Here is a 20,580-nt window from a genome sequence, read left to right as displayed (position 1 = left end):
ACTTACTCAGTTGATTGCTGGCATCATGTGTATGACATACATATGGATGTGGGTAGCTGCCAACTAATGAAATGGGACACATAGTTATGCAAAATGGTCCCATCCGAGAGAGGAAAAAAGAGAATTGAAAAAAAAAAAAAATTTGTGGTGTTAGGGAGTTAATGTGAACAAGTTTTTTTTTGTTTCAATCCAAGTCGGAGAAAAATATTTTAACTCTAAACAGCCCTCAGTGACACCCCTTTATTTATGTGATGCTTTTTCTTTCCCCATGAGTGCAAACACTTTTAAGCTTGCCTTATGACTCATTATGACAACGCTCTCAGGGAGGAAAGAGGTAGGTTTTACGAACAGTTGACATGAGGCTCAGAGGTGAATTGACTATTGTGGAGGGTCAGGGAGAAGGGATGGGTCGGTGATATTTAGACCTCTTGTTTGGAGCTCGGACTGAAGTTGGCATACAACATATGTAAATCCCTTTAATTCCTATAAAAACTCTATAAGGTGGGTATTATTATTATTATAATTTGATAGGTTAAAGAAAATTGCCCAAATCATTGAACTGATAATGGCAGCATCAAACCATGTCTGTCATATTCTAGAGCCAGATTCTTTCTGCGCTACCATATTCTTATGTGCAATTCTATTTGATGAAGGGAGGTTTCCTGGAGGGATACATGGAAGGAGTTGAAGCCCTCACCCAATTATTCTGTCTGATCCTGGTGGGGATGGGAGAAGTGGCATCTAAGACAGACCTCAAAGCATCGTAGAATGAGTGATTTTGTGATAGGCCTCATTTCTAAAGGACTAATGAAGACTTTTTACCGTGTTTGTCCGAAAGTAAGACCTGGCCGGACCATCACCTCTAATGCGTCTTTTTGAGCAAAAATTAATATAAGATCCGGTCTTATTTTAATGTAAGACTCGGTCTTATATAATATAAGATTGGGAGTTACATTAATTTTTGCTCCAAAAGATCGGGTCTTATATAATATAATATGATATGATATAATATAATATAATATAATACTGAGTCTTACATGAATTTTTGCTCCAAAAAGATGCATTAGAGATGACGGTCCGGCTAGGTCTTATTTTTGGGGAAACATGGTATTACACAGCAGTCTGTATTTTGAGGGAGCTAAGGTAGGACTCAGCAAAAGGGCAGTTCCTTACGACTGCATTTTGATGGTGCTACGCCTTCCCCTCCCTCTTGTTGCCAAGTGTGACACTGGTGAAGGAAACCAAAATATGTCACCCTAAAATACGACTCTTTGACATAAAACTTATTTTGAGCTGAAGGAAATGAAGCAGCAGCAAATTGACAAAAAGCTCTCTTTACCCTTCCCTTTTCTGTCTAAAGGCAGGATATAAATTTTTCTTTTACTGGAGACAGACTCTTATCAGCCCAGAGAGGGCACCAGAGGAATCTGCAAACAAATCTAACTCCATTAGTTTCCTCCCCTATATTTAGCTTCCCAGTTTGCTGCCCTTGGAAGCCTAAAACTGATTTCCTTTGTCTTGCCATTTCTCTACAAATTGATTGCTCTTTGTTGAAGATGCTATATACGCCAGAGTTCTAAATTGCCACTTTGAGTTGCTTTTCATGAGGTTTCTCCCGTGGGTCATGCGCTGCACACGTTAATAAACTGTTTTTCTCTTTGTGGATAAGGGTCCCAGCTGAAAACCCAAGATGGATAGAAATAAAGTTTTGCCTCTGCACTAGCTATGGCTATTATATGTTTTTTTCTCTCTCTCTGGTACCATGCCTTTTCATTTTGCCAGTTTCCTTCTTTAAAATGAGATCCTCTCCTTACTTGAAAGGTACATTTCAATGACACATGGAATGCAGCAGAAATATATTCTCCGAGGGTGTGGCCAATCAATGCATTACTGGCAGATTGGTGGTTCCTAGACAAGGGGTCTGGCAGCTTTGATTGTCACAGCAGATGAAGGCAGGATCAGTGTTCCTCTCAGCGAAAGGATGCAAACATTGAATCAGATTCCTACCCACAGAGCATAGTTCCTGTTTTAGTTTCTGAATGACAAATACTGTATTCCTCAGTTTTCTGCTTTTACATCTGTGTTGAAATTCTCAATTTTCAGAATTGGGGTTCCATTTGATATTTACATGTTTAAAAATGCTTTTCACTTCCTTTTGCCAATGACAGCTACAACATAAACATCTGTGTTATTCTTTATCAGGTTTGCACGTACAGAAAAACATCAGTCTTACATGAGAGTCCCAACGGGCTCATTATATTTGAGAGTGAAATCTGCGGGAACGTTTGGATCTGCATCTCAGTTATTCCCCAACTTACCGCACCATTTCACTTTCCAGTTACGATTGGCGTCAACTCCACGGCAGGGAAACTTTGACCTCCTTGATCTTGTTTTTCTCCAAAATCGATCCTAGAATGTAATTAAGAAAATAGGTGCAGACAAAACACTCAAAAGGTCATTCTCATGCATTTTCGTAGCTCAGCACTGAGGAGGAGAGTTCCTCCGCGAACCGACAAGTCCTGGGAGTGGAAAGAGGAGTGAATTAGCGGGAGACACCCAAGGTCACGCTCCAATATCTGCCACCAACTTGTCCCATATCTTCTTTTGGCCTCATTTCTTCACAGGCACATTGAATAAGCTGGACTAAACTAGTGACTTTTCACAATTTGTTTAAAAGGAGAAATCTTTATTTACATGAACTCTTAAGCAAAGCTAAATATACAAGCAAAATTAAGAGGTTGCTGCTATGATGGGGGAGGGGAGTAGAGGCCTCTTGTAGCTCCGGAATCACTAGTCTGACTGCCCACAAGCTTCCTTCCTGTTCTAGGACTGTTTTCTAGGATTTATTCACCCTCTCTTCTCCATTGGATAAGCAAAGTGACTTACGTTGGTCCAGCTAAAATGGTATCCATCAACGTTAAGCACAGGCATGATATAGAAATACAGATGGTTCATCATTTTTCTCATGGTAGGGTCACTTCTATATGTTAGAAGAGCCTAAAAGACAAATGTGACATTTTTCTTATAAATTGATCTTAAATACAGATGTAAACAAAAATATATGAAAAAATCCATTCTCTCCATGGGAAATACCAAATATATTGGGTAAGGGGAGTGGGGGGTGGGAGATGAGGGTAAGGGGGATCAAATATATGGTGATGGAAGGAGAACTGACTCTGGGTGGTGAACACACAATGTGATATATAGATGATGTAATACAGAATTGTACACCTGAAACCTATGTAATTTTACTAGCAATTGTCACCCCAATAAATATAAAAAATAAATTAAAAAAAAAAGTAAGCTAATAGGAGCTATACTCTTTGACAGCACATATTTCTTATTGAGATTTTTGTCTCACATTATCACTGATAACGTTTTAGCAAAGATGGCAAAACAGATTAATTGGGCAGCCTTTGGAAGTATTTCAGATCTTGGCTACATTTTAGGCTGATTAAGAAAGCCACAAATTATATGACTTTTGTATAATCAGTTCTTTTAAAAATTCCATTCAATTGTGGACAAAATAATTACCTAAAATAATTACCTAATTCCTAAAAAAAATGTATACACATTTTAAAAAAGGAAAAAAGTGTATTAAAATTGTAATACTCAATACATACTAATAACAAAAGATGAACACGAATCACGTTTGACTTGTGCAATTACAAGAGGTGCTCAAAGTGGTTACCATCTGTGTAATTTTAATACAGTTTTTTTCCTTTCTTAAAATGTGTATACCATTTTTTGTCACCCCCTGTATGTTTATATCCTTACATGATACATCATAACACAGGCTAGTTATATATGTTACTTAATTGTTTGTCTAATTGGTACCAGATTCAGATCTTAGAACTTCATGGACACTCTGTTCTCTCCTAACTTTTCTATAAAAAAAGGTTAATAACAATATAACATCTCTCATCTTCCTGTTGTGATTGGGTTTTACTTATATTGTGTCTGAGCCCAAATTGGAAGATTCTGCAATATGTATAGATTTGGCCTCAAATAGAAAAGTACTTAATGTGCTAAGTCAACTTAAGACATTTCAAAATACCATTCCTTTTTTAAAAAGTTCTTCTGATGCACATTTGTCTATGTGTAAAGTATCTTAGAGAAACACATAGGAAATTTGTAACAATGGCTGCCTCTGGGGAAGAAAACTGGGGGACAATGAATGTACAGAAAGGAAAATTACCTTTAATTTTTATACCCATTTGGATTGAGTTTTTCCCATATTAAAAATGCAGTTCAAAATAAAATCTTAAATTATGTGTATACTGCCTGGGAAAATTTAGCACTTAAAATTCCAATCTTATTTCACATCTATCTAGTGGAGTAGAATTTCTGGAACCCATCATAAACAGCATTCTGTCTTTACATGGTGAGAATTCTGTTCATAGAGAGCGATCCAATAATACAACTTATTATTAGAAACTATCACTATACTAGAAATAACAATGAGAATATAGGGCTATGTTTAAGAACATGAGTTAAATACAATTTTATTAAATATTTAACTATAGGATTAACACAAGTTGATAAATGATAATATAATTTTCTCTTCTTCTCCTTTATTTAAGGCTCAATAATAATTTGTTGGCCAAATAGCTTCAGTAGAACTTTCATATATGCTTGAATATCCATTAATTCTCTAATGTCTCAAACTAGAGGAATATCCCTGGTATGGGAATATTCCTGGAATCGTACATATCCTGGAATTTTGTTTTCCTTTAATAAATGGGGGTTCCCCAATGCGTGGAGGAAGTCTCCTACTAGGAATGGCAGTGACAGAGCTATATGGTTAGTTACATCCCTCCCTTAAAGTTAGGCAGCTGTGGCTTTCCATGCCACTGTAGAGAGGAAGAGAGAAGAGATGGAATGGAGCTGGGGTCAACAAGGCAGGGAAAAAGGGGGTAGGAAAACATCATGGTAATTTCTCCTCCTAGCACTAGGGACCTTAGCTAATTGTCTCAGTCCAAACTGGGAATTCGCACCTTTTCCAAGCATGGATTATGGATCATGTTAGGACCTAAGTGCCAGACTATGCTAGAGACCGGAATGAGAACGTTCTCGTATCCTGCCTTCTCCTCCTCCAGGGCAAGTGACCTCCATACTTCTGTATTTAAAAGAAGATTGCTAACTTTTTAAGTAAATAGAAACCAAACACAGGGAAGAATATTACATCTATGTGCCCACCAAACACATGTTGCCATATTTATGAAATCTTTAAAAAAAATTGAGACATTCTAGATATAACTAAAGCTTCCTTCTCATCACTCCCTGATTCCCTTTTCCTCTCCTCCACCAAGGCGAGCACTGTCTTAAATTTGACATTTTTAACGTGCACGATTCCCATGCATGATTTTGTTTTGTTACATATATATATGGATTCATGAACCATATATATGTGTATGCTTTGAAATTTCTTGCAAATGAAATCAAGATACATCAGTCTTCAGTCTGCTGTTCTCCCAAATATTATACTTTTGACACTTAATAAGTTGATGATTTATCCATTTTAACTACTGTATGGTCTTCCATTATAGCTAAATGCATAATATATTGATCTCTTATTTTGTTGATGGACAGTTAGGTTGCTTCTGATATTTCATTGTTACGATATGGCAATAAACAGTTTTGCATATGCCTCTTAGAGATGTGTGAGAGTTTCTTTATGATAAATATCTAGGAATGGATTTGCTGGGTCGTGGATTTACATGCCTTCTACTTTAGTAAATGTTGCCACTTTCTCTCCAAATCAGTAAATACTCTCATCTGCAATAGGAAATGAGAGTTCCTATTGTGCTACAATCTTACCATCCCTTGGTATTATTGAACTTTCAATTAAAAATAATTTAATGGGTATGAAGTTGTTTTGTTGGTTTACTTCAGGTTTCCCTGATTACAAATTATATTGAAGAGCTTTTACATAATAACAGGCAATTCTACAAATTTCTCACTCATATTTTTACCCATTTTTCTATTAAACTCTTCTTATATTCTAGATATTAACCTTTTGGTTATATCATGAACACCTTCCTTTCTTGCAGCTTATTCTTTCCTATTTTCATCATGACCTTGCACATATATTTTTAATTTTATCCCCATTAAATGTATGTTTTATTTAAGAACCCATCTCTGCCTCAAGATCATAAATATATTATCTTGTAGTTTCTTCAAAAAGTTGTTTTACAGTTTGTTTTTCAAATGTAGGTCTTAACCCTCCTAGAAACTATTTTTTACACGATGAAAGGTTGGAATTTATTAAATTACTTGTCCATTATGGAGGACCAGTTGTGCCACTGTGTTCATTTGAATGGGTTGTCTCTTCCTCAGTGAGTTATCAGTTCTGTCAAATGTCAAGTTTTCACTTGTGGGTGGAATTGCCCTGATGTACTTACTTTGGTTTACATCCGTTGACCAAAACCACACCATGGTTTATATAGAATCTGTTGAGTCTGTTAGGATGTGCTTCCCCACGTTTTTCCACTTCAGAATCATCTTGGCTATTTTTGACCCTTCTCTCTTCACATTCATTTTGAAATCAAGTTTGAGCTCATTAATGATGTTCTGTCCTATCCTAGGTTGTTGTTTATTTTTTTGTCATTAATGGATGTTGAATTTTTAGCACATCTTTCTTCATCTATTAACATAATCATATAATTGTTGTTACGGTCAATTTCCGTAAGTTTCTATTGTTGAATCACACTTGTATTCCTGGGATAAGCCCATTTGGTTATGCTATATACTCATATTGGTTGGATTCATGTTGCTAATATTCACATCTGTATTCTGAAGGAAATAGGTCTAAGATTTCCTTTCTTATTTTCTCCTTGTCTGGTTTTGGTGCAAAGGTTATGTTAATCTATTATATTATTTGGGGAGTAAACCATCTAGGCCTAGAGCAGAAATTAATTAAATATAAAACAAAGATACAATAGAGAAGACACATATTTCTTTTTCATTAATTTGTGCTCTTTATTGTTTCTTTTATTGACTTTCTTTTCTAATTTCTTGACTTGGAAGCTTAGCTCATTACTTTTGAGACCTAATTATTTTCTAATATACTTATTAGAAAAGAAAGAAATATATTCCCTTCAGCACTACATTAGCTACATTCTAGATTTTCAGATATATAATAGTTTTGTTTCCATTCAGTTGTAACTGTTAAAAATTTCCCTTGATTTCTTTAAACCATATGTTATTTATAAATACTTTTATATTTTAAAATATGTAAGTTTTCTTTTTTAAGTCATACTTTTATAAATCATTTCTAGCAACTACATTATAGTCAGAAAATATGGTGTATGTGATACAGATTTTTGGTGCTTCTTAAACCTTGCTCTGTGACCTAACATATAGTCAAGTTTTACAAATGTTTCTATTGTGCTTGAAAAGAATATACATTCTCTAATTAATGGGTATGGATTATATATATGTTTATTAGATCAAGTTTATAATCACATTGTTTATATCATCTATATTCTTACTAAAAATTTTGCCCGTCTAGTGTCTTAGTTACTGAGAGATGTGTTAAAAAAATCACACTATTATATTTGCTATTTTTTCTTATAATTCTGTCAAATTTTGTTTTATATATTTTGAGGCCATTAACACAGTCTCATTTTAAAGTTCTTCATTTCTACATAATATATTTAACAAGGAAGCTGTTTTCTAGTATTCTATTCTGGAGTGGATTTAATTTCCAAGACTTGCCAGAACGTGTTTTTCCTCTGACAAATAGGATGTCATTGTACTGCATATGCTATATTTTGATTTTTATAACTCTCCAAGAATTGTATCCATTCTCCATCTGGTCAGACAAAGAGACAATATTCACCCTATTATGGCTGTTCAGTACTGAACTGGATGACGGAGACACCTCCTTCTTTTAATGCTTTAAGTAATAGGACACACTCATAGATCATTTCTCTTTTATGGTTTAGGTGGAGTTTAAAAAAAAAAAAGAAAAGATGACCATGAGACTATTTCCTATTATTCTATTACAACCATAAAGAATGTAGGCGTGTACTTTCTTTCTAATGTGTAGGACTCTTTTTAGCAATCAACTCACACCACCCATACACAGAAAAGGAGATGCCTACTAATTAAGTTCCATCTGGGCTTTACACGTTTGATTTCTTGATTACTATTGTTACTTATGAGGAAGACAGAAATGGTCGTAATCTGAAGGCCAGTCACAAAGCAATGTACCACACGCCTCAGTGTGGCAGACTCTAGGTATTACATGCACCTTCAATTTATTTTAAAAATATGTCACTGGAATGGATTTTGATTTTAAAATAAAAGATAGAGAAAGTTTTGAGTATTACCTTCTGCTGGGAACATGATATGTTTGGCATTAGGTTAGGAAATTTCTGAAGTTCAGAAAGACAAAGAATGAATCTATTTGGTATTCACCACCTACCCAGACTATTTTGGCTTCCCCATAAATACATTTTATATACTAGAATTCACCAAATAAGGTTTGGTTAACTTTGTAGAAAAATTCTGCAATACTAAAGTTTTTGTGTGCGGTGACAAAGTTAGGCCTAAGAGTTTTCCTCCTTTTTCCTATTTTTTGGATTTATTTGTTTGGATATTGCTTTCTTAGAGCCCCATGACAACCTGTAATTTTGGGATATTTGTTTGAAGATTGGTGTTACTGGTTTTTAAAAAGGTAGCTTTAAAATTTTCCATTATTTTGTTGTTCTCTAGAATCACTAGAAAGGACCTAATATTAACAACCACGCATTCAATGAAAAGCACACTAGGAGAAGTAGGCATATTATAGCTGAGGCCAAAGGAAGGGCACAGTCACCAGTCAGATTGAAGAATATCCTCACCTGAGGTGGAGGTGAGTAAAATTATTCAGGATGGAAAAAAGTTGTAGCACCAAAGTGGGTGCATCTAGACACAAGAGAGGTATTTAAAATTTAATACTAGGAGAATTAATTAGAACAGGAGAGAGTTTCCAGGGAAGTTTTTTAAATAAAATTTATGGGGGTAACATTAGTTAATAACATTATATAAGTTTGATGTTTTGGATATTAGTCCTTTATTGGAATATCATTTGCAAATATAGTTTCTCCCTTTTGGTTGGTCCCCTTTTGTTTTGTTGATTGTTTCCTTCACTGTGCAGAAGCTTTTTAGTTTGATGTAGTCCCATTCATTTATTTTTGCTTTTACTTGCCTTCCCTTTGGGGTCAAGTTCACAAAACCCCCTATGAGACCAAGTTCTGTAAGTTTAGTACCTATGTTTTCTTCTATGTATTTTATTGTTTCAGGTCTTATATTCAAGTCTAATCCATTTTGAGTTAATTTTTGTGTATGGCGTCAGATACCAGTCCAGTTTCATTCTTTTGAAAGTGGCTTTCCAATTTTCTCAGCACCATTTAACGAGGAGGGTTTCTTTTTTCCATTGTATGTGTTTGGCTCCTTTGTCGAAAATTAGTCACCCATATATATGTGGATTTATTTCTGGGCTCTCAATTCTGTTCCATTGATCTGTTTTTCTGCCAATACCATACTGTTTTGATTATTGTAGTTTTGTAGTACAATTTGAAATCAAGGAGTGTGATACCTTTGGTTTTGTTCTTTTTTTCTCAGGATTTCTTTGGCTATTTGGGGTCTTTAGTGGTTCCATTAAAATTTGAGGATGTTTTGTTCTGTTTCTTTGAAAAATGTCATTGGGATTTTGATGGGAATGGCATTAAATCTGTATACTGCTTTAGGAAATTGGCCATTTTTACTATGTTAATTCTTCCAATCCATGAGCAAGAAATATAATTTCATATCTTTGTGTCTTCTTCAATTTCTTTCAACATGTCTTCTAGTTTTTAGTGTATAGGTCCTTCACTTACTTTGTTAAGTGTATTCCTATGTAGTTTATCCTTTTTGTTGCAATTGCAAATGAGATTGTGCTTTTTTCTGATATTTTGTTGTTAGTATATAGGAGTTCAACAGATTTTTGTATATTGATTTTGTATCCTGCAACTTTACTGTATTTGTTTATTGTTTCTAACAGGATGCTGGTGGAATCTTTAGAGTTTTCTATATCTAGAATCATGTCATCTGCAAATAGTGAGAATTTTACTTCTTCACTCCCAATTTGAATACTTTTTATTTCTTTCCCTTGTCTGATTGCTCTGGCTAGGACTTCCAGTACTATGTGGAATAACAGGGGCAAGAGTGGGCATCCTTGTTTTGTTCCTGATCTTAGAGGAAAAGCTTTCAGTTTTTCACCACTGAGTATATTAACTGAGGGTTTGTCTTATATGACCTTTATTATGTTGAAGTACTTTCCTTCTAAACCCATTTGATTGAGGGTTTAATAAAAAATGGACGTTATGTCTTGTCAAATGTCTTTTCTGCATCTATTGATCACATGATATGATCACATGATTTTTATCTTTTATTTTGTTATGTGGTATATCACATTGGTATACATATGTCGAACTATCTCCAAGGACTTGTAAAAAGGAGAGCTTAATCTATAAAGCTATTTGATGTCACATTATGAGAAGCTCATTAAATACAAAATGGTAACCAAATAATAGTTTGAAAGCAAAGTGAACAAAGGCTCTATGAGCAAAGGATGGAGAACTGGAAAATCATAGCTAATCTTGTGAATTCTAGGCATTTTTATACTTAGTTTATACTTAGAAACTCCCAGAGATGACTAATCTAACAGAGCAGATGATGATTGAAAATTGTTGTCTATTGCTCTATATTTTCTAATAAGAGACGTAGAGAAATATTTGAGAGGTTTTGTGTCCCCATGGAGAATATGATATTAGAAGCATGTCCACTCTTTCCTAAGTAATAATTTCTAGAACTTTTATAATGAGATAGCCTAATAACAATGGTTGTCTCACTGTTACTCAGGACGAACAGTGTGCAGGCCAGGACCAACTCTGTGGCATTAAAATCTATGGAAGAATATTTTACCTACCATAAATAAAGCACGAGTGTCCTCACTTTACATGCCTCTGATATACACAAATTTCAGTTACCATGGCTTAGTTAAATAACGTCATCTTCCAACGAGTACAGTTTAAATTTCAGTTACTATGGCTACTTCTTTAGTCTACAAATCACTATGTAAATAAGAGATGTGCACCAAGATCCGGGACCAATTATGCTACTTCTTTTAAAGTCTGTCTGTGGGTGACTGGTGACTGAGCATCTGTTTGTATACAGACTGCAAAGTGTGTAGCCGTGTTGGCCCCTCTTCTCCCAGTGATAAATCTATGTGGCATTTTACAAAAAATGGATGATGGTGAGAGCGAATTGGCCAACAAAGATGAAATTGCAGCAAAGAAATGAAAAGTGATAATCTAGAGGTGACATTGGAATCAAATGTAAATGAAGTTATAGAGGAAATAGCTGACCACAGGAATTTTGACATTGCCACCATTCAACTGTAGATATGCAGCCAGAGGAGCTCAGTGAAGATGAACTTACTGTCATAAATGAGAAAAGTGGTTGTGATGTTCCAGAAGAAACGATGCTGTCAACATTTCACATTAAATGAACTAATAGATATTTTACAACATTGAAAGTGCAACGGAGAAAATATTAGATCCAACTAAGGAAGGAATGTGACAATTTGCCAAGGCATAAAAAACAGGCTCAGTGCACGTTGTAAGTTATATAATGAGAAGGGAAACACTACCCAAACTACCCATGATAAGGCTTTTTACAAAAAAATGACATTTTAATTATTAATATTTCTAACGTTTTGAATTACAGTGTAATAAATACCAGTTTTACTACTTTTTGTTATTTCCCTGGATATTTACAACAGATGAAGAGAGTTATTAATCTTTTGACAAAAATATGTAAAGGTCGTGGAACAGATGTAATTTTCCCCCTTGGTTATTTAGATTTTTATGGCTTCAGCTTACATGGCCATCTTTATAATACTGAGCTACTGTGCAGGAAAAGTGACAATTGCCTGTGTAAACAATGCCTGTATAAACAATGCCGCAAATATTGGATAGTGAAGTACAATGGATGAAAATTAATTTCAATTCAATTCAATTTAACAAACATTAATATAGACCTTGCTATGTACAAAACATTATAAATTGAACAAAAGGGGAGAAAGAGGTTGGAGGGTGCAGAGAATATTAATGAAAAGATTGGGGAGGGGAGAAGGAAAGGAGAATTTGGGCGGCTAAAAGAAAAAGGATGGTAGAAAACAAATTAAAATACTATAATTACTTGGAATGGTGGTGAACAAAGTCAGACAATTTAAAACAATGCAGGTCATTTTTATATGATGAACAGTTTTTTCATTATGCGGTTAAGAACAAAGATTTAATTGCTTACTCAACTCATTAGATATTTGATCTAGGCTTAATGACTCTCTCAATATCTTATTCATTCCCTGGCTCTTGGCATATTTTATACATATAATTTAAGTTCTCTTCTTTAAATGGTTCATTTTATATTTAGTGATACGTTTCTTAGCCACACTTTGAGTTGCACACCTACAGTTTGAGGGTTTATATTATATTTTTACCTTTAATAACCAGTAAGACATATGAGACTGAAACAAATGATTATCCAAAAGGAGTATTCCTTGGAAAGCTCTGGGATTCTGGAAGAAAGAGCCTTCCCATTCTGGAAAGCCCCCCAGTTGGAGGACTTTTCCATAATGACAGCTTTAAGTCCTATACACACAACCCACCACCGCCTCCCAATATTACTGCTTATCCAGCTTACACTGGTCAACAGATTCTTCAAAATAACTCTCTTCCCTGAAAGCCTCTTACTCCTATTTATTCAAATAGCCATTTGAATTATCTACATAGTACATCTGAACCACTTACAGATTTTGGCACCAGGATTAGCCATCAGTGTAGATGGGTGGGGATGTGTAATGGAGGTGGTTTTCCTGTATCCTCTGGCTGGGCCAGGAAGCGTGAGGTTTCGCATTTTGTAGCAGCAAAAGAATACCGTGGTTCACCTGGGAAATGAAAGACTAAGGAAGTCTTTCTTTTCTCTTTTTTTGTATGCCGCTGCCTTCCTGTAACAGGATCAAATTAGACCCGCCTGTATATTACACTTTGAAGTCGGGAAGAGCTTTCCATTTCAGACTATTACCATCCCAATTTGCCTGTGGGTCATCTTCTCACAAACCCTTGCTTTCTCTGTGGTCTGCTACTGAGTTAAATAGCATACAACCACTGATTCTAAAATATGGCTCTTGCATAAGGGAGTGTAGTTGGAAAATGAAACGCGTTCAGTTTTAAATTTCTTTTAAATAATCATTTTTGGTTCTGTTTAATATAAAAAAAAATGGAAAATTTGTAAAAAACATAAAGAAGAGAAAAATCCCACAATTCTTTTAGCATTTTGTGTACGAGTATCTCTCATGTATATGTATCTCAGATGTAGATTTTACAACACTGAAATGATAAAGTGCATGCTGGTTTTTATTTATTTTTTGGATATAGCAGCATGCCATGGACAGTTTCTTATATAACTAACTATCCCTCTAAAATATTTTATAAAGTCAGGGCTATCAATAATTTTTTCTATGCCTTCTCTTTTGCTTTTATGCTTGGAAATGTCTTCCCCACTTGGAAATCAAATAGATATTTCTCTGAGTTACTTTCTAAATATTCTATGAATAAAGACTGTGGTCAGATTTGCCCCAGCAATGTAGAACTGTTTGAGGCAAAAATTAAGTTTCTTCCATAACTCTGGGCCAACTGGTACCGGCCATGGTTTGGGAAACTTAATCCAGGAATATTGACAATTTCATACACTCAAAAGTGAACAAAGCCCAAATTACCTCATTCAACTGGTGATAATCTGAGAAATGAAGCAAATGCTATTGGCAACAAAGAAATAAGTGGCCTTCCCACAATTAAAAAAGCAAAAGATATAAAAATGAGCTGCTGTCAAGTTGAAAATTACTTGACTACACTCTATGTAAATATTACCACGCCTGAACCGGGGCCAGAACTTCAATGGTGGACTATTATACCCTTTCATCCTTTCTTGTCTCTTCTTATCAGATTAAGTAATACAGGAGAAGTACTTAGAAACAGTTTTGTTATGGTGGGCAAAATCAATGGAATTTATTCCTGGATGTCTGCTGCCCACATTAAGCCTGTGAGTCAGTTACTCATTCATTTTGGTTGCTTACTGCATCTCTTTAATCTCTCATCAGAGAGTATTTCATTCTTTTGGCCCGTGAGACTAAAGTTGCAGGAGAGCAGAGCTTTTGATGGTCCCGCCTCTTCCTCCCCAATTTCCACACTGGGTTAACAATGCCTGGTGGGCACTTAGTGATTACTTGTTGAATAAATTAATCATTTAACCTGTAGTGTTGTGTTGGGTTCATCCATATGTCTTTGTCTTTCATCTTTAAACTTGCTGGCAATGATACATGCTTTGTACTACTTATCAGTGTTTTTTCATTTTACTTTATAAACTCCTTTTGGTTTCCAAGGCTAGCTGTAATTTTTCTGTCAGTCTCATATTGCATTAGAATCTACTCACATAGGTTTTATTTCACTCATCTGCAGCCACATATACACCATGTTCTCAACGTCAGTCTTTTCTCTTTTTTGGGATAACTTTTATTTCTCTGATCGAATTCCTACTCCTCAGTCAAGGCCTAACAAGACTTACCTCGTCTACAAATCTTTCCCAAACCTTGTCTTCTAAAGCTTTGTGGGTTTCTCTTGATTCCTGAATTCCTTCAGCTATTATAGTCAGTACAGTTTAATCCCCAAAGATACCCTGTTTTGTGTTGCTTACTATTGTTTCCTGCACGTAAATATTTCTCCTCAAATAGAATGTGGGGACCCTGACTTATACTCTTGCTGACCCCATAGTGCTAGCAGAGTTCTGAAAATGTAGTGATCAACAAGAAATTGTTAGACTGATTAATATAAATATCTTCTGGGGAAACCCTATTTAACTGTAATTTAAAAATAACCCCTTTATTGGGAAATAATTTATACTTCTTATAATTCATCCTTATAAATTATAAAATTCAGTGTTCTTTCTAGTATATTGAAGGTTGTGCAACTATCATCCCTATGTAATTTAAAAATATTTTCATAAGCCTAAAAGAAATCTCACATCTTTTATGTATCAATTCCCCAACCCTCTCAGCTACCTCATCCATAGGCAACCACTAATCTACTTTCTGTCTCTAAATTCGCCTATTTTGGATATTGTGTATAAATGGAATCGTAATTTGTCGTCTTTTGTGACTGGCTTTTTTCACTTAACAATGTTTTCAAGGTTCATCAATGGTATAGTATGTACAGCACCTCATTCCTTCTTTTATTGAGATGTACTTCATATAACATAAAATTCACCATTTTAGAGTGGATAGTTCAGTGGTTTTTAGTATATTCATAACGATCAATTATCATCACTATTTAATTCCAGAGCTCTTCCATCACCCCAAAAAGAAACATTGTTAATAGTCACTCCCAATTCCTCTCTCCTCCCAATCTCTGCCAACCACTGCTCTACTTCCTGTTTCAAAGAATTTGCCTATTCTGGACATTTCAAATGGAATCATACAATGTGTGGTCTTTTGTGTCTGGATTATTTCCTTGGCATGTTTTTAAGGGTTATCCATGTTGTAGCTTGTATTGTACTCCATTCCTTTTATGACCGAATAATATCCCACTGTATGGCTAGACCACATTTTGTTTATTCATTAGTTGACGGACATTTGAGTTGCTTCCAGCTTTTGGCTGTTATGGATAACGCTGCTATAAACATTCATGTACTGGCTTCTGTGTGGATATATGTTTTCATTTTTCTTGGTTATATACACGGGAGTGGAGTTTTTGGTAACTCTAACTTTTTGAGGAACTGCTAAACTGTTTTAAGGCTGTTTTTCACTTGGTAGTTTCCTCTACTTTGTAATTTAATTTAAGTCCATTACTTTAAAGCTTCGTGACTGTCCCTTTTCCTATGCCCTTGCTTGCTGTCTGCTTTCTTTGTTTCCTGCCCTCTATCTGCCCTCAGCTTTAAGTATCTTACTGTCCTGTAAATAATATGTTCACTTTTGCAGAAAGATAACCTCCAAGCTCTGTATATTTATCTTTGTTTCCTTCTTCTTATGTATCTATTCTGTTTTCTTTCTTTGATGAATTTAGTGTCTCTATCATCCCTCTGGGCTCATGACAAATTAAAGAAAACTTTATCACCAAAAGGTAGTGTTTTTTAAAGCTGCTTTTTAGTTTCACGGTGCAAGGACATCTGTAGTACACATTTCAATAGTAAGTCTGCCATGTCTGCTCCTCCCTCACGCTTCCCCCTGCAAAAAATCCCCACAGTACTATAACTATAAAGTTAGTAATGGTTCTGCTAACCTGGTATAAACAAGCATTTAATAACAGAAAGATTTTGCAATCCAAGCATACCTCCATTTGTTCCAAGTTATAAAAATTTATGATATAAATACCAGAAAAAAGAGAGGTGGCAAGTATTGAAATCAAAAGCGATGGGTCTATATTTTGCAACATAATTAAATGATTTTCCGTTTAAAAGATAAAAACCCAGACTCTTATCATGTATTTTGCATTTTAAAAATGTCTGCCAACCAGCAGTTATATGTGGAGATAATGAATACATTTGAACAATTTTCAAAACAACAAAATAATCAAGCCCATTGCACCAGTCATTTAAACCAGGAAGTTTGCTTCTGTGTCACTGTTTTCTGAGCTTTGTGTGTCCATGACATGCATTGAGCCATCCGCTAAATAGGGGTGGGGAACAGAAGTGCAAGTGGCTCTCAGGGTGAGACATGGGGTAGTCAAGCTGACCGAAGAACATAGGGACATATGGAGCTAGAGCTGTCTTGATACTTCTGGTTTCCATGGTATAGAGTCAGGGTCAGTTGATGAGGATTATACAACTAGGAAAAGAGAACAGGGATGAAATTGCCTGATTCTCTAGGTAAGAGACAGCACCTGGTTCCAAAGAGAATGAAACCCAGGAGAATAGAGACCTGGCTATTATTTTTGTAATGCATGGTTTTGTTTTGAGATAAATGTAGATTCACATGTAATTATAAGAATTAACACAGAGGAACCCCAAGGTAGCCTTTACCCATTTTCCCCCAGTGGTAACATTTTGAAAAACTATAGTATAATATCACAATCAGGACACTGGCATTGATACAGTCAAGACACAGAACCTTTCCATCACCACCAAGACCCCTCATGATGCCCTGTCATGGCCACACCCAACTTTACCTCTCCTTAACCCCCAGCGATCACTGGTCTTTTCTGCATTTCTATAATTTTATCACTTTAAGAACATTATATACATGAAATCATATAGTATGTATCTGTTTGGGATTGGTGTTTCTAGCATAGTTCCCTGGAGATCCATTCAGGTTGTTGTGTGTTCCCACAGTTTGTTTCTTTTTGTTGCTGAGTAGTTTTCCATGGTATGCGTGTACTCGTTTGTTTAAACCTTCGCCCATGGAAGGATATCTGGATTGTTTCAAGTTCTTGGCTATTAGAAACAAAGCTGCGATAAACATTCCTATGCAAGTATTGAGAGAACATAAGTTTTAATTTCTTTGGGATCAATGCCCAGAGTACAATTACTGGGTGTTATGGTAGTTGCGTGTCTAGTTTTAAAAGAAACTGTTCCCTGTTTTCAAGAGTAGCTCTATCATTTTACATTCCCACCAGCGATGTATGAGTGATCCAGTTTTTTCACATTCTCTCCAGGATTTGGTGGTGGTGTCTCTGTCTCTGTCTCTGTCTCTGTCTCTGTCTCTCTCACTATATATATATATATATATATATATATATATATATATATATATATATATATGTATGTATGTATGTATGTATATATATATACGAGTATATATACACACACACTCACACACATAAAGTCATATATATGATTAATTTTAGCCATTTTGATTAAGTGTTTAGTGATAGCTCATTGCGATTTCAGTTTGAATTGCCTTAATGGGATCCTTTTATGTACTTTTTTTTTTTTTCCATTTGTATACTATTGGTGAAATATCTCTTTGTCTTTTGCCCATTTTTCAATTGGATAACTTGCTTTTTTATTGTCAGGCTTTGAGTTTACGTACTCCAAATATGAATCCTTTATCAGATATGTGGTTTGTATATACCTTCCCAGTTTGTAGCTTGTCTTTTTAATCTTCTTAACAGGGTCTTTCACACACAAAATTTTTTATTTTGATTGTTTGATAATGTCCAATGTATCAACTTTTCCTTTTATGGAACGTGCTTTTGGTGTCCAGTCTAAGGACTCTGCCTAGCTTTAGATCCTGAAATTTTTTTTCTCTGAAAGTTTTATAATTTTACATTTAAGTCTGTGAGGTATGACTTAATTTTTGAGTTAATTTTTGTATAAGGTATGAGACTTAGGTCGAGGTTCATTTTCTTGCCTGTGTTAGTCCACTTGTTCCAGTACCATTTGTTGAAAAGGCTGTCTTTCCTTCATTGAATTGCTTCTGCACCTTTGTGGAAAATCAGTTGGACGTATTGATGTAGGTCTATTTCTGACTCTTCTTTTCTGTTCCATTTATCTCTGTCTATTCCTTCATGAATACCACACACTTTTGATTAATATGTTTTGAAATTGGGTAGAATGATACTTTTTCAAAGAGTTTTAGCTCTTCTAGTGCCTTTGCCTTTCCATATAAGTTTTAGAATAATCTTATTTACATCTACAAAAAGTCTTGCTGGAATTTTTATAGGAATTATGCTATACCTGTATATTAATTTGGGGGCAATTGACATCTTTACTATATTGAGTCCTCCAATCCATGGATACGGTATGTCTCTCCATTTATTTAGATTTTGCTTAATTTCTTTCACCAGTGTTTTGTAGTTTTAGCATATAAGTCCTGTACACGTTTTGTTAGATTTACTCCTAAGTATTTCATTTTTTGAGTACTTATGAATGGTATATTTTTCATTTCAGCATCCATGTGTCCGTTGCTAGTTTATAGAAATACAATTGATTTTTGTATGTTTATCTTGTATCCTGTGATCTTGCTGAACTCATTAATTCTATGAAGTTTTCTGTAGGTTCCTTGGGATTTTTGATGTAGATAATTATGTCATCTAAAAATGGGATAATTTTATTCACTCCTTTCCAATCTGTTTGCCTTTTGTTTCCTTTTCTTGTCTTGTACTGACCAGAACTTTCGGCACGACTGTGTTTCCCCGAAAATAAGACCGGGTTTCACATTAAGTTTTGCTCCAAAAGATGCGTTAGGGCTTATGTTCAGGGGATGTCATCCTGAAAAATCATGCTAGGGCTTATTTTCCGGTTAGGTCTTATTTTGGGGGAAACACGGTATATTAATTAAGTGTGGACATCCTTACCTTGTTCTTGATTTAACGGGAAGTATTTAGTCATCTACCATGATAGTATCATGTTTGCTGGAGGCTTTTTGCAGATGTTCCTTACAAAGTTGAAGAAGTTCCCCTCTATTACGATTTTTCTGAGTTTTTATCACTAATGTGTGTTGAAGTTTATCAAAGGCTTTTCCTGTATCAGTGGATAAGATTATTTTTTTTCTTCTTTAGCCTGTTAATATGGTAGATTACATTGACTAACTTTCAAATATCGAACCGGGCTTACATCCCTGAAATAAACTTCACTTGATCATGGTGTGTAAATATTTTTATAGATTGCTAAATCCTGTTTGCTAATATTTTGTTAAGGATTTCTGAGTCAGTTTTCATGGAAGATATTAGTTTCTAGTTTTCTTTTTTCCTATTGTCTTTGTTTGATTTTGGTATCAAGGTAATACTAGCTTTGTAAAATGAATTGGAAGTGTTCTATTTTGTGAAACAAGTTATGTAGAATTGGTGTTAATATTTCTTTAAGCAGTTGGTAGAATTCTTCAGTGAAACCATCTGGGTCTAGATCTCTCTTTCCCAGGAATTTTAAAATCATGAATTCAATGTCCTTAACAGTAGTAGGGGTATTCAATTTATTTGTTTAATAATGAATAGGTTGTGGTAGTTTGTGCATTTTAATATATTGATCCATTTTGTCTAAGTTGTCAAATTTATATGTGTAGAGTTATTTGTAGTAGTGTCTTATTATCCTTTGGATATCAGCAAGGTCTGTAGTGATAGCCCTGTTTCATTTCTAATATTGGTAATTTGTAGCTTTTGTCTTTTTTCTTTGTCTCTCTTGCTGGAGCTTTATTAATTTTGTTGATATTTTCAAGAACCAACTCTTCGTTTCACTGAGTTTCTCTAATAATTTTCTGTTTTCAAGTTCATTGATTTATCCTCTTATCAATATTCTGCTTGCTTTGGTTTTATTTTCTACTTTTCTGGATTCTTGAGGTGAGATCTTAGATTATTATTTTGAGACTTCTCCTCTTTTCTAAGGTACTCGTATGCATTTAATGCCATACACTTCCCTCTCAGCATTGCTTTAGCTGTTGTTGTATTTTCATTTTCGTTCAGTTCAATGTATTTAAAAAAATTTCCTTGAGATTTTATCTTTGACCCACGGATAATTTAGAAGCATGTTAATTTCCAAGGGTTTGGAGGTTTTCCTGTTATC

At 34.9% G+C, this 20,580-nt stretch overlaps 1 protein-coding gene across 1 annotated transcript in view; it reads right to left on the bottom strand.

Moving 5' to 3' along the window:
* The window catches only part of CPA6 (carboxypeptidase A6), a 224,912-nt gene that overhangs the window by 39,004 nt on the left and 165,328 nt on the right, over positions 1–20,580 (bottom strand). Inside the window, exons 7-8 of the mRNA XM_019725306.2 lie at positions 2,887–2,997; positions 2,319–2,409 (exon numbers count right to left, since the gene is read on the bottom strand). Coding sequence (XP_019580865.2) covers positions 2,319–2,409; positions 2,887–2,997 — 202 coding nt within the window. The remainder of the gene's footprint in view (positions 1–2,318; positions 2,410–2,886; positions 2,998–20,580) is intronic.

The sequence above is a fragment of the Rhinolophus sinicus genome, linkage group LG14 (assembly GCF_036562045.2).
Source record: "Rhinolophus sinicus isolate RSC01 linkage group LG14, ASM3656204v1, whole genome shotgun sequence".
In the NCBI taxonomy this organism is placed as follows: Eukaryota; Metazoa; Chordata; class Mammalia; order Chiroptera; family Rhinolophidae; genus Rhinolophus; species Rhinolophus sinicus.
This window is presented reverse-complemented; position numbering and strand designations above follow the sequence as displayed.